General features: G+C 39.0%; 1 protein-coding gene across 5 annotated transcripts in view; it reads right to left on the reverse strand.

The window, feature by feature from the left end:
• ktn1 (kinectin 1) overlaps positions 1-15,587 on the reverse strand; it is a 58,264-nt gene that overhangs the window by 24,657 nt on the left and 18,020 nt on the right. For all 5 annotated transcript variants that reach the window (XM_007893289.2, XM_007893288.2, XM_007893287.2 and 2 more), the window contains exons 3-14: positions 14,000-14,158; positions 13,702-13,881; positions 12,654-12,781; positions 11,658-11,780; positions 10,251-10,394; positions 7,151-7,245; positions 6,735-6,879; positions 5,490-5,601; positions 4,729-4,916; positions 2,252-2,320; positions 1,046-1,083; positions 362-452 (exon numbers count right to left, since the gene is read on the reverse strand). In XM_007893289.2, the coding sequence (XP_007891480.2) occupies positions 362-452; positions 1,046-1,083; positions 2,252-2,320; positions 4,729-4,916; positions 5,490-5,601; positions 6,735-6,879; positions 7,151-7,245; positions 10,251-10,394; positions 11,658-11,780; positions 12,654-12,781; positions 13,702-13,881; positions 14,000-14,158 (1,472 nt within the window). The remainder of the gene's footprint in view (positions 1-361; positions 453-1,045; positions 1,084-2,251; positions 2,321-4,728; positions 4,917-5,489; positions 5,602-6,734; positions 6,880-7,150; positions 7,246-10,250; positions 10,395-11,657; positions 11,781-12,653; positions 12,782-13,701; positions 13,882-13,999; positions 14,159-15,587) is intronic.

The following is a 15,587-nucleotide window of genomic DNA, read 5'->3' on the forward strand; positions in this document are numbered from 1 at the left end:
ACCCAAAAATGTAAAACAATTCGACAAAATGCATGCAGAAGTAGGTTAGAAAATTGGCAAAGGAAGACATGAGAAATAGTTCTGCAAACAGCATTGAACAAGTCACACCTGCCAAAAAAAAAATCACTGTAGGCTCTCCAGGTGAGGGACAACATAAAATGTTTGTGTGAGAACGATAGAAAAAAAATACCACCACAAGCCAGTCAAACAGGTTGTGGACTGTAAGCAGATCAGTCCACAAAGACATAATAACATTGCAGCCAGAGTATAAATCCAGCATTAAGTCGTACCAATAACTATGCCAAATATGTACATCCCTTTGAAGTAGGGGGGATTTTTCCTTTTAAACGATATTACATACCTGGAATTCCTGTTCCTGGTTTGCGACTTTAATACGTTCACTTTCCAAAGATTCTTCCATTCTCTTCAACTTGTTTTCTCTTTCTGCAATCCTAAAAAAATGAACGGTTAAATTAGTAGCTCATTTAAATCTATGCAGAGTCAAATAGTCCACCCAGCACCAACTTGTTTTAACCTTTCTGACGACTAAGTTGCATTATTTAGTTAGTGACAGTCTGACCCCAAAAATTGAAGATTTATCTGTTCGCTACATTGACAAGGTCAACCACAAGATATTCCCAAGCTTCAATATCACACAAGCCTTGGGTATGAAATACGGTTTGACAGCTTAGTTTTATGCCTGATAAAAAGTGGAAATGAGGCACCAATTTGCACATAGCAGCATCCCACAAACAGTCAGGAGGTGAAAGACCAATTTATCTGGAAGAATGCTGTTCAGGACACTGAAAAAACTCCTCTTTTTGAATAGGGTCATGGCATCTTTAACATCCACCCAGAAAGACAGTTTAAAATCTTATCCACAGGACAACCGCTCTAAATATGCAGTGCTCCCCCAGTATCGCACACAAGTGCCACCCTAGCCCGACGTGCGGCTTGGAGACCCACAATCTTCTGACGCAGAGGCAAGACTGGTAACAAGAAAGGAATAGGCTCTGAATGCTGGCAGCTTAAGGTTTACACTTACGTTTGATGCAAGTCTTCCACTAGACACACCGCAGATGCCTGCATTAAAACAAGATGCATAATTCAGAAGTCAGAATTGTAATCTTACAAATATATTCTAATACATGCTTTGAAAACTGGATCTGCCTATGGAACATAAAAATTGAAGCCAAAACATTTACATAAATGCATGTGTAATAGTGGGAGCTGCTGTATTAATGAGCTGTTTGTGTAAACTAATTTTACAGAGAAACTAGTAATCAACAACAACTTGCATTTATATAGCGCCCCCCATACCAGGCAGCGTCTCAGAGCACTTAAATAGTTGTTCTATTGCTAACTTACATGTAACATTTTCCATCTATGAGCAATTATTTGTAAATGAAAAAAGTATAATGAATGTTAGAGCCACAAATCACCTATATTTGACACAATGTTTATACCAAAGTTTTAGTCTCTTCCACATTTAATAGGAAGGGATGTGGTCAGCTAAATAGCAACCTCAATAAATTCTTCAGCATAAAAAGACCATTATTTTTAAGTGCATGGATATATCAGACCAAAGTGTATCTTCCCTTAAACTAATAAAAAAATGTGCTTCCTACTGTCTGCAATTGAACTATTAAGCTTTGCAGATTTGTCACTTACTAAAACATCCTTCTTAAGTCAGTCGATGAATCAACAAATGCTCATTTTCCAAGTGTTTTCTAAAGTTTGAACCAGTTTAATCCATTTATTTTGAAAAAGCAAATGCAGTTTTAAAGTGAAAATACTTGCACCAGCTCAAAGTGTTGCCCATTTTTTTCCCTGCATCCAGCACTGAACTCTGACTAAAAGGTTGGGTTGCTAAAATTGCCACATATCATTTCATACATTTGAAGAGGAGTTTGAAGCAATACTGGTGCCTATGATAATGAAAAACATTTATTGCTCCCAGAGAGCAAAAACATATCAGCCATGGCCAAGATAGAGATCCCCTCGTGTTCATAGCTGAAATCAGGGAAGTCAGCAGAGTAGAACAGGCCCAGATACTACTCATGGATATTTTATCTTTAAGACGTGCATCAGCAGTTCAAAGTGACAAACAAAACGGAAGTAAATCCCAAAACCCGAGATAGTACAATAAGCTACTCTGTTCTAAAGTGAGCTAACAATGCGCCAAATTAAAAATGCCTCATGTTATATCTTGATAAACTACAAAATCCGCACATGCAAAAGGTCACTATACCTGTGATGCCAATTGTGCATGAAGATTTTGCATCTGTGCATTCATGGTTCCTTTCTGTTCCAAAAGTTCCTTTTATTGTGAAGCAAAAGACCACAGAGAAAAACAGATGAGACATGAAATGAGAAAAGAAATGTGCAATGATTTTGGGTGTTTGTAGCAATCTCTTGGATCCCATTCCAGAAGAACTGTATTGGTCTTCTCAGTCAAACTCATCATATCATTTTATTCTATTTTAACTAAGAAATAGGGCTCTCTACAACTACAGTCATTACCTCCCCACTTACTCAAAATCTTCAGCGAAGCTGATATAACTATTAAGGTTGAGATACGAAAGGATTCAGTTAGAGGTGTGTAAATTTAACCAGACTAGTAGAGTTAAGAATGAGCAAAGAACAAAAGGCCCAAACTGTTGCTTAAATTAGTTCAAATAAAACTACCTGTTCAGACATTAAAGCCAATAATAATAATAATCCTTGCATTTGATATAGCGCTTTTCATGTCGGGAAGACGTCCCAAAGCGCTTCACAGAACACACTGTAAAGTGAATTAACTGTATATTTGTGGGCGAACGCGGCAGCCAATTGCGCACAGCAATGTCCCACAAACAGTCGTAGATTGAAAATGACCAATTTATTTTTGTTTTTGGTTTTGGAGGGATTATTATTAGGCTCTGTGTGGAGTAAGGAAACTTGCCCAAGGTTTCGCCCTCTGCCTGGAATTGAACTCAGGTCTCTCACTTGCAAAACGAGTGCTCTAACCACTGAGCTACAGGACTCCACGAGGCATACAGGACTGTTTATCCAGTTACAAAAGGGCAAACATTTTTCTCCTAGAGAGTTTGAATTTCCTACCGTTGGATCTACCTTTTGGGGTGAGTGAGCTTTCACCCATCATGCCCCCCACCCCATTCTGAAACTCAATCTACAATGCATTCTACGGAATTAAAGCATGACAGTACTGCCAGTGACTTTTTAATTCCCCATCCTGAAAGATGGTCTTTCACAAACATTATATGGGAATCGGTGCTGCTGGTACTCAGTCAGGATTCCCCAATGATCAGTAAAGTGTATGCACTTTACTACATGTTCCATTAAGAAAAAAATTGCCTTTGGGCCCCACAGAAGTTCTCCTCATCGACATTAAAAGGCTACTCGATACAAAGAGGGAAAGAAGCTATTAAACATGAAAACTATAAGATATACTTTACATTAAGGTTATTGCCTACTTTCTCCCTGAACTACCTCAATTTTCAAAAAACATTAGCTGCAAAAAAAATACTTCTGCACATACCAGGAAGAGACTTCCATAGGTGTCATAGCTCCAAGCTCCCTGCAATCTTTACCCTCCAGTCTTTTGTGAACTAGAAGACTGAGAACAAAACCCATATCCCATTGCATCATTATACATTAGAATACGACCAAACTGGTCTATGCCGGTGTTTAAGCTCCACATGAGCTTCCTCCTGCCCTTCCTCAACTAAGCCTTCAAGCATAATCTTCTGTTACAAATCAATACATCAATATGCTGTTAAATCAAGCCTCTTTTAAGCCAACAGGCCGGAAATCAAAGATTTTGTTCAATAAAATTTTAAAAAATCTCAGCTACAATGTGCCGCAAGGAAATGATCGGACCATTACTCTCTGCCAGGACTGCTGCTAATCTGATTGATTTCCTGTCAGTCATCACACCCTGGACGAGTTCTACTTTCTCCAGCTAAACGTCAACAAGCCTGAGGCTCTCATGCTTGGCTCCAGTCAGCACCTCAGGCACTGATGGCATCGATCTGCACAGATGCTCACTTCATCTCACAAAGCCAGTCTGGACGAACCTGGGTACAATATTCGACCCTAACCGTTCTTTAAACCTTATAAAGGTCTCTTACTTTACTTAACATTTTGACAACTCTCCTACATCGCCCATCTCCACCACAATTTCTCCCTTCTGGCTGCCAGGATCCTCCAATCATGGCTTAATGATGTTCAGGTTCTGCTTGCCAGACTCCAACTCCTCCCTACACAACCTTCCTTGCCTCCATTGGCTCTCCATCTCACACAGCAGAGGAATTCAAGAACATCCTCCTCACGTTCAAATCCCACCAGTCGCATCCTACGCCACTTCTGCAACCCTACTGCTCCAGCAACTCCCTCCAATCAGCGAAACCCAGCCTGCTTCAAGGCCCCCACGCGATCCACCCCACCTTTGGGGTGAGTGAGCTTTCACCCATCATGCCCCCCACCCCATTCTGAAACTCAATCCACAGCATCTCCACCTCGACCCCATCCCCACCTCAAAATCCCACCTTAAGACCTTGTATTCAACTATGCTTTTGGTCACTGCACCCCTACAACCACCGCCCTCCGTGAAGCGCTTTGCGATGTCCTCTTAACATGAAAGGCACTATCTAATTGTTATTCAGAATTTGCATTTGTCAGGCGAAGGTGCTTTGAAGGACCTAAATGAAATCTCCCAGTCAATACCTGTGCCTGCAACTTCAAGACATCATCTGTATTCGCTCGCTTTTGCTCTGCATCCAGCAGCAGCACTACTTTTTCTTCCAGTTGTTGTTTGGACACCAGGTTGTCTGTCAACTTGCTGTGCAAGCTCTGTACTTCCTTGTTTTTGTTCCCAATCTCGTTTTCTGCAACCAGCAGTTTGCTTTGCAAATCTGCAAGAAAAGTCATGGATCAAACACCCATTTGGTTTACTGTTCAAACTTTTGTAACCAAAAGCCTCCAATTTGTTCTTTTTTTAAAAAAAGGAGGAATCAAACACCTACAAATCCATCTCCAGATTGTCCACACACAATAGATAGTGCTTTGCAGATTAACATAAAACCACAGAACGTTACTTCTATGGTGTAAACTAATGGCTTTCTATAGGTGAGAAGGGAGACAGTTAGAACAGTGGATGCAAGGCGGAGGGGATCCTGGATGGAGTTCGGGTTGTGTGTATGTATGATGAGAGGGGGGGGGGAAACAAAATGGCTGAAAGCTCGCTCACCAATGGTGGATTGGATGTGGTAAGGGTGCTGAAACAGGCCAGCAAAGCGAACAACTGAGGTGTTAGGGTTGCAGAGGTCACAGAAGTAGAGAGGAAGCAAGGTCGTGGAGGGAGTGAATGGGAAGATGCGGATAGTAGGGAGGGGAAAGAATTGGAGGAAGATTTAGAATGGTGTTGATTACTACATTACGAAAATCCTAGAAAATGTTACCAAAGTAAGATGAATAAAAGCATTTACCTTGCTTTGCTGCTTGGACTTCTACTAGTCTTTTCTCATGTTCTGTAGTTATGTTCCTGAGATACTTCTGCATATCTTCTTGTCTCCTTTCAACCTCCTCCTGCAGTTGGGCCTTTGGAAACAAAAGTAGAAATTCAGTATACTATAACTACATGCCCCGAATGTAAAGAGAAGCTGTAAAAATAAAATTACATTTAACCGTCGATGTCAAAAGGTCAATGTGTTGGAAAATTAGCCCCTGTAACACACCCAACATTCCCAAAACAGATGCAGCATAGTAATATGTAAGGCATAGCTACCTCTGTTGTTTTCTTCCAACCTGCTTCAACCCACTCCCATCCTCAGATGAGAAACTACCAATTAAATCAAAGCAACATTTCCACTTCCCACACTAGCCATCCTGTGTATTGACCAAGTGAGATTTCCAATTTAGCATCAAGTGCCAAAAGCAGCACAATTTCTGACACGAGTCCAACCCACCAGAAAATGTGTTGATGTCCCAAACATATATTGCTAGACCTCTGTACAGAGAAAGAATCCACTCCCCCAAAGAGTTTCAGCTGGAGTCAAATCAGACCCAGATGTGAAAGGTCAGTGTACAATACCCTTCACCTCAGGAATATTGACTGAAATATTACTGACAAATGGAGTATGGTTCAGCATTCCTCAATCTCAATTTTAAGAACATAAGAATTTGTTAGGCAAAAGAAGACCAAGTCCACCCAGTTCACCTTTGACCATCCTGGTAGTAGCATGACATGTTGTCCCCCAAATTATATAATGAGATATTATTTCCTAACAGAAATCTATCCCTAGGGAGCCTATTCCATAGGTTTACTACTCACTCACCGAAGTAACATTTCCGCAGATTTGTTCTGAATTTATATGCCTTCAATTGCACGGTGTGTCCTCTGGTTCAACTGTTCAGTGTATTATTACTAGGGTTGTGCTCAGAGCACTTTTCGGTAACTACTGAGTCCATATACTTGCCAGTAAACCCTCAGACACTTGCAAGCCATTGCTGATCCAGCTAAAAGGTAGTCAATTGCTACATAATTCAATAAGTGGCTAACCAGGAGCTACAAGAACAGTTCAACAAAAACACCACCATTCCATTTGCACTTGTCAATCTCAACATCAGACATTTTTCACTAATCTAATCCTAGACCTGTAGAATTTTGCACCAGTCAGTATTTTCTTCCAAGTTTCCATTAGTGTGAAGTAAAATTTGTTTTGCTTTCATACCTTCAGTTGTTCAACAGTCTGCTCGTAGGAAACCTCCAGATTCTTTTTCTGCACCTCTTCCTGCTGAAGCCGGTTAGTTTTCTCCGTAAATTCATTCATTAATCTGGCGTAGTCCTGTCGCAGTTTGTTCAACTCTGTTGACTGTCTGCATTCCAGTTTATAAGTTAATATTTACAGCACACTAAAAGCAGGCTCTTCCATTTCTTTCCACTATTCCTTGCCAATTCAGGAATACCAATGAAAATTTGGTATTTGGTATGTAGGACAACACTTTACAATATATCTGATGAAGCGTTGTGAGACGTGAATGCATTACCAATATAAGAATTATTACTACTACTACGTTTTGTTTTTAAAAAAAGTAAATTCATACAGCAACATTCATTGGATTTAGCTTCCAGTTTGAGGAAACTCACTTGTTCTCCAATTGGGTGGGAGCCTTGCTCACAGCATCTCTCAGGATGCGGTTCTCTTGTTGTAATGCCTCAATCTGTTCTTGAAGCTGGCGAAACTGCAAGATAAACGTTTTCAGTGATTGACTTATATAAGGTATGGATTAATACATAACCAGGTCTTCTATTTTTCAGGGTTTGTTTTTGACAATTTAAGAGCGTTTATAAGCAATTAGGAAGGCGAACGGTATGTTACCATTCATTATGAAAGGATTAGAGTATAAGAGTAGTGAAGTCTTGCTGCAACTGTATAGGGCACTGGTGAGACCACACCTGGATAACTGTGTCCAGTTTTGGTCTCCTCATTTAAGGAAGGACGTATTTACCTTGGAGGAGGTGCAGCGTAGATTTACTAGGTTAGTGCCAGGGATGAAGGGGTTGAGTTACGAGAATAGGCTGACCAATTTGGGCCTATATTCTCCAGAATATAGAAGAATTAGAGGGGATCTTATAGAAACTTGTAAGATCATCATAGGGCATGATAGAGTAGATAGTGGGAGATTGTTTCCCTTGGTTGGAGAAACTAAAACCAAGGGTCACAACCTTAAAATCAGAGGCCAGCCCTTTCGCACTGAGTTGAGGAAGAACTTCTTCACTCAAAGGGTGGTGAATGTATGGAACTCATTACCCCAAAGGGCTGTTGACGCTCAGTCCTTGAACATATTCAAGACTGAGATAGATAGATTTTTTATTGCAAAAGGGATTAAGGGATATGGGGATAAGGCAGGGTCAGGTTATTAGCTGGAGTTAGATTAGAAGATCAGCCATGATTGAATGGCGGGGCAGGCTCGAAGGGCTGAATGGCCTACTCCTGCTCCTACATGTTATGTTAAATCAGGGTTTTTCAGGGCTTTTGTTACTGTTATGAGAAGATGCACATGTATATGGAGAGAGGTAGCCACATGCATGCGCAGCATCTCCCTCCTCTCACAAACGTTTCACAAGGAGGGAGCAATGAAGAGCGACACATGCACTGTTGGCACACCAAAATACTGTTGAGAGCAAATAAGAGAGAAAAGAAAACCTCACTGTGGAGTTGAGTAACCATTTGTGGTATTTTTCCAAGTTTTATTAGATATTCCATTTTTGTATCAGAATTTTAATTTTAAAAAAGGTCAAAAACAAAAATCAGAAGCCCTTTTATAACAGTATAACATTCATAGAACTATCTTCCCCACAGTGAATCAGATGCATATTGCTGGGACTACACAACATACAAGCATGTTTCTGTATGGAAAGAATGCAGTTACCATGGTGACAATGCCGCATGAAAACTGAGTGAAAGTTATGAAAATTGTTTGCTGTAAAACAAACCTTAGAAAAAGGTTTGTGCACAAATAGTTGTTTTTATAGCTCTGCACTTGAGATACACTGAACAATAGAAACAGTAGGAGTAGATATTCAGCCCCTCAGACCTGTTCTGTCATTTTATAATAAGAACAGAAGAACTAGGAGCAGGAGTAGGCCATTTGGCCCCTTGAGCCTGTCTTGCCATTCGATAAGATCATGGCTGATCTTCTGACCTAACCCTAATTACCTGCCCTATCCCTATATCCCCCTATTTTTAAAAAATCTATCAGTCTCAGCCTTGAAGATGTTCAAGGACTGAGCATCTACAGCCTTCTTGGGTAGTGAACTCCATAAATTCACTACCTTCTGAGTGAAAAAATGTTTCCTCAACTCTGTTCTAAAAGGCTGACCCTTAATTTTAGGACTGTGACCCCTGGTTATAGATTCTCCTACCAGGGGAAACAGACCCTCGGTGTCTACTTTATCCAGTCTTTTAAGAATCTCATATGTTTCAATAAGATCTCTCCTAATTCTTCTGTACTCTAGAGAATACAGCCCTAGTTTATTCAGTCTATCCTCATAGGTCAGTCCCCTCATCCCAGGAACTAACCAAGTGAATCTACGCTGCACCCCCTCTAGGTTAAGTATGTCCTTTTTTAAATAAGGAGATCAAAACTGCACACAATACTCGAGGTGTGGTCTCACCATGGCCCTATGCAGTTGCAGCAAGACTTCCCTACTCTTGTACTCTAAACCTTTTGTAATGAATGCTGACATGCCGTTCGCCGTCTTAGTTGCTTGCTGCACCTGCAAACTAACTTTTTGAGATTGAGATCATGGCTGATCTGTAACTCAAGTCCAGTTACCCACCCTTGCCCTATATCCCTTAATATCCTGACCTAACAAATATCTACCTCAGTCTATGAAAACGTGAATGGATCCAGTATCCACAGCCTTTTAGGGGAGAGTTCCAGATTTCCACTACCCTTTGGTGAAAAAGTGTCTCCTAATTTCACCCCTAAATGGCCTAGCTCTAATCTTAAGATTAGGTCCCCTTGTTCTGGATTCCCCTACCGGAGGAAATAGTTTCTCTGTATCTACCCTATCGAATGCCTTTATTATTTTAAAATCCTCAAACAAATCACCCCTCAACCTTCTAAGCCCAAAGGAATAGCGACCAATACTACAGTCTGTCAAAAAAAAAATCTTGGTCCCTAAAGTATTAAGCAGCAAATAGTAAAATCAGAGGTCTTTCTCAGTTTGCCTCAAGGCATTAGATTCAATGCTTGTCTTTTGCATTTTCAATTAATACATAGGTTTAAATTCTTACAATTTAAATACTATGTAGTAGGTCTCTTCCATGTTGCCATCTCTGCTTTCCAGTCGTCTCAGGAAAGCAATTGAAAAAATATTCATATCATACAATTCTAAGAGCATATATCAGACATGCAAATAGTGAAACTTGTGAATTTTACACCATTTTCTGACGTGAAACCACATTGGTTGGAAGTGTTGGGACAGGCGAAGAAACATTCAACCTAAAATCGGACACACCACTTTCCAAGATCATGGCTGACCTGCAACTCAATTCCACCTCCTTGTCCTCTCTCCATATCCCGATACAATTGGCTATTAAGCATTTATCCATTTGTCTTTTAAATTCATCAATGAATTCTGCCTTCACTACCCTATGGAATTCAATACTCCAACCGCCCGCGGCGTGAAAGAGTTCCCTTGATGGAATGTATAATGGAGAAAGTTCTTAAAAGATTACCTGCATTTGAGTTTCATTCATATGATCCTGGTAGCTGACTTGCAGTTTGTTCTGCAGAGCTCCAAGCTCTTTCTCAAGAGCAGAGCGCTGTTCCCTTAGTTTGGTCTCAATAACACTGGCTTTCTGCTTTTCAGTCACCAACTCCTAAAAGGGAATTTTTGTTTATATTAAAAAAAGTGCTAGAATCACATTAAAAATCTTGAGCAATTTTTCTTGGGTTCACATTATAGCGTACATAGTCAGGAATTCGAAAAATCCCAATGCTGGGATTTGGAATGGAAGGGTGTGGGTAAAAGTGTTTTGTATCCTAGATAAAACACAGAGCTTGCATAACAACTTTTCCACTTGAAAAGTTATTGTTTTCAAAATATACAAATGGGATGAGCACACAGAGCACACGAGCTTGCAGAAAATGCAAACAGATAAATGCTCAAACATTAAGTGCATATAAAGGCTCCACTACAGGAAAGTCCAGTGAATACTGGGGTGCACACAATAATTGCTCAGACTTAGACAGCTGGATTAACATTCATGTAATAAATACTTCTCAAATATTTAGATTTAATTCTCCACAGTTACATGGTTACAACAGAATGGACATGAATGGTGTAATTCAGGGCTTATTGACAGTAAAGTTTCACACCAATATTTAGACCTTGAGCTGAGAAAATAAGACTTCCAGTTTTTAAAATAATTAAATAAGCTATGGTTAAAAGTAACAAACAAAATCCCTGAATGGTTTTGTCAAAATAATCAAAAAAAGCTTTTGAATAAACAGCAGGTATTAACTTGTAATCAAATATTTTTCCTCAGCTCACAAAACAAGAGAGATGGAAGTGATTTAATTTATGAACAAGAAAATAAGTGAATTGTATTTGAGGGGAGGCTGAAAGTTATTGCTGCACTAAATAATAAGGATCAACTGCCAAAAGTGCTTGCAGCTGAGTTTCTGCTAGGCTTGAAACTAATTCAGACAGGCACATCACCACTGAGCCAGAGGGCAAGAGTATACAGATTGTACCGTCAAATCGTTTCACATCGGCAAATTCAGGTTATGAAAGCACACCAATTAACATGCATAGTTTGCTGATGTCTACGTGGCTTACTGACTTATAATTTTAGGCTTTGTAATGCACAGGACAATTTATTGAGTTACTCTGCTTTTCCTTCAGTATCAGAAATTTATGTATGGATGTAGGAATGAGTTTTAAGACCCCTTTGAGGTATATCATCCTAGATTTATTCCTAAACCATTTTCATTGTTTAGTTTCCATTTCTTAATTATATCCCATGTATATTGGTAAGTTACCTTTCTTAAATTGATCGGTTGTTACAGATTCAGTACATTTGGGAGAAGCTACAAACCTTTCATGAAGGTAACTACAGACTTGTCATTAAATGCATTACCTGGCTGAACTGTTTGCACTTCTCATTTGAAAGAGCAGACTCCTCTTGAAAAGCTCGAAGTAGCTTATCTTTTTCTTGCAACTGATGCTGCAGTGAAGTAACTAGATCAGATTTTCCTCCAAGCTGAAAAGAGAGAACGATTGTCTGTACCCTTCGTATATTTTTTATCCCAAGCAACATGTAAAATGAAAGCTTTGCAAAAAAAATCCTAAACTTACAATATAATTCTGTACACAAATAATAAATACATATGATTTGCAACAGCAACTTCTCCTCAGTTAAAAAAAAGGAGCAGCCGTAAAAGGTCTAAACTTCAAATGTAAAGGAAGGCTGCTTTAGTTAATCTATTGTATCACCACCTCACTCGGAGCAGGGCGTCATCCCATTCAGTTTTCTTAAACCCTGCAAGCCAAAGCCCAAATGGATTGGATGGTCCTAGCTGGACAAGCAGCAGAAAAGCTTGGGCTTTAGCTGGTTCAACTCCAGCAGTGCTCAAACACACACTCTTGGGGTCCCCAGGCCTTGGCTCTCAACAGCCTGAGCCTAAATCTCCTCAATTAGGCACTCCAGACAGAGATTGTATATTCACTACAATACACAGGAATTTCTATGTGTACGTGACAAGCATGGAACTCTGCTTGGTTTGGATAAGAATGATGATAGATTTCCACATACATCAATCATCCGGCTGACCCCCACCCCAAAAAAAATCAATCTCAGTCGTAAATTGCTGAATTCAATGCTTTTCATTCTGAACATTCTTTATCAATTTGCTCTGATAATGCATTTCTGGTAAAACTCTTTGCACTTTTACAGGCTGCTTCTTCAGTGAGCAGCAAGTTTTTTTTAAAAAAAACAACCAAGCAGAATAAACCAAACCCAGTCAGCAGGTTTAGTGCTGTCAGAGTTGTAACCACCCGCTTGTAACTAAGAAAAAAATTCAACAAAGCCCAACTCATCAGATCAACACAAATCAGGGTTAGGAACAATTCTTACTTTCTGCCAAACGTCTTGTAGCACAGGCTTCTCTCTCAGTATCTCAGCAACAGAAATAGCTTCCTCTGCATTGAATGTCATAATTTTCAAAGAGGAGATGAAGTCTTTGAATTTTATATCAGCGTTTTCTGGAAGAAAATAAGGATGAAGTAACACCAGAGTAAATTTAGTGGGTATGTTACCCTCCTTGGAGGTTATCTTAACTTGCATAAATCCAAGATTCTTTAATATTCACTCAGGGCATTAACATCTTAATAGCTGAAACAAGAGCCAAAACTTTCGCTAATAATACTCAACATTCTACAAAAACATGTGGGGGGGGATCCTGCTTGGAGTCCAAACATGTGTGATGAACTTGTTTAGGTCACGATAGGAGATCCCCCCAAAAAATGACCCTCCACCTTGCAAGACCTTTCCGATGAGGTATAAATCATGTCTCTATGTTAATCAGTTGGACAGACACAGACGGACTTTTGTCTTTATTAGAATAGATAGAAGACATTGTAAAAGACAACTAAAAGCAGATTCAATGGCAACTGTTTTAAGCACTGAAGAATATGATCAGAAACAGGTACAACTGTTATTTTTCTCATTTTCAAAGTTAAAATTCCATAATTAGAAAGCCAATTCAAAAGGCTCTGAATAAAACGCACAACAGTCTCCCCATGCCAATTTCTGATGTAATAGCTTGAAAGCATCAATAATATTACTAAAAAGATCCCATGACTCATTCACAGAAATGGTTCACAAAATCACCACCGAGTCAGAATTGGTTTCCGGATATAAATTTTCACTTAGTGACAGGATATAAAACCAAGTTACACATATTTAATAAATGTAGATTTTTTTTAAAGACATACAATCAACATTTTATTCTTCAGATTGTAAATTGAGGACATGTAATCTTAGATATTTTAAACAGCATTAAGAAGAGAATGTTCCTTTAAGGCCAATGGAGATTAATAGCAGTTTTCTCAAACGTGGATAATTGCATGAAACCCTTGTAATTGGACAAAGCATGAAGAAAATTTAAAAGCCAAGCACCAACCTCTATCATATTCGTTCCTCTGTTTCTTGGCATTCGCTTTCTGCACACCACTATTGATCATCTGGGATTTGTCAACGTCAACAGGATCCTTCTTTTCTCCAGAGGCACTAGCCTCAGCATTATCCATCAAAGCAACGTAAACTGCAGACTTGATCAAGACCTCCTCAATGACAGCTGGAGCTACCAAAAACAATTTAGTTTCGTTTTTAATTTTTTTTTCCAAAACACAATTAGAAAAAGTTGTTTTTTTTTTAAAAAAAGGAGTAAAACGGCATACAACAACACGCATCGTACTAACCCGCTTCGGATTTTTGTTTTTTGGGAGGAATTTTTCTTGCAGGTTTTCCTGGTGCACTTTCGTGCAGTTTTGTTTCCACTGGATCTTGCTTTTTCGTAACGTTTTGAAGAGATTCAGTGTGTTCTTTGATATAAGCATTGCGTACATCCTGAGCATCATCTACAAAAATCCCATTAAAATAAAAGACACTTTAAAAAATGAAACACAACAGTTGCAGAATCAATTTAGTCTGAATGCCACAACTATTATACTGTGTGTCTCACAGAACACAATCATCCATTTATATTTACATATTAAGTCACACAATGTTCCTTTTAGTTTACATAAATACAATTAAACTATTTGGTGCCCCAAACAGGAAAGAGCATGGGAGTAAAGCTCAAATCGCAAGATTAACTAACCTAAAATGTGAGTTCATCATTAGGTTACTTAGTTCAACCCAGTTCTGATGATAAACAAATTAGAGAATGATAATAATTATGGGGGGAGAAAGAAGGAGGCACTTGCCGTAAGCAAGTAAATTCTTGATCTCCTTGATGGCTCAGCAAATCACTTGGTTGCCACGCGTCACCCACAAAACGTACAGTCAATTCACTTAATGTATTTTGTGAAACACTTTGAGATGTTTCAATAATACGATAAGACACTATATCAAATGCAAGCATTATTATTATTAATACATTGTATAGAATAGTACTGAAAACTTCTTGCATTTGTTCTTGTTGTTTGGGTCCAAATTAGAGTAGCATGGATTATCAAGAACATTAGGTAAATATAAAGTTTTTTAAAAAAAACACACCCAGCATCACAAGGCACAGAATAGACAAAACCTGGATAAAATGTACACAACTCAGCTCAGACACACTGAGAACTAAAGAAAAAAATAGCAAGGAACATAAGAAAATAAAAAAGTTTATAGACCACAAATAATAAGGGCAATCAGTGAACGTGGGCCATGTAGAATGGAAGTATTGTGAAGAGTAACAGGATGACAAATTCACTAACAAAGTTCACAGTAAAAGGTGAGGAAGAGGCAAATGTAGATGACGAAAACAGCTGTTGGTTAGAAATATCAGTAAAGTGGTAAACAAAGTTGATGGAACTTAAGTGCACAAGCCACCAAGCAAGAAGGATTTTGTTCCTGACCATACAGTGGTTGCTCTAACTGCTAAATTTCACAAGTCCTTAAAACAGGAAGCATTCTACTGTGCTGTTCAATTCTATGATTATAACTGACTGGAGGGTGGCAAATTTCACACCATTTTGAAACCAAAGGAAATGAGAAACCTGGGAACTACAAGCCCAGGGAAAAAAAATTAAGAGTTGATAATGGGGAGGAAAAAAAAAGCCACCTGAAGAATAATTTGATCCAGGCAACCACCATGGATTCATGAGGAGCAGATAGCGTTTTAATTATTTTTTTAATTGCTCAGAGCATAGACATGGAAATACTGAGGGTGCTAAGCCTTTTGATAAGGTACCACTAAAATTTATATCAAAACTTGAGTTATGGTATTAAAGATAATGTTGAGAGAATAGCAGGATGTTTGAGGGACAGAATCCAGAATGGGACTCAGTGGGCGTATCT

The sequence above is a fragment of the Callorhinchus milii genome, unplaced genomic scaffold, assembly GCF_018977255.1.
Source record: "Callorhinchus milii isolate IMCB2004 unplaced genomic scaffold, IMCB_Cmil_1.0 Scaffold9, whole genome shotgun sequence".
NCBI classification, from domain to species: domain Eukaryota; kingdom Metazoa; phylum Chordata; class Chondrichthyes; order Chimaeriformes; family Callorhinchidae; genus Callorhinchus; species Callorhinchus milii.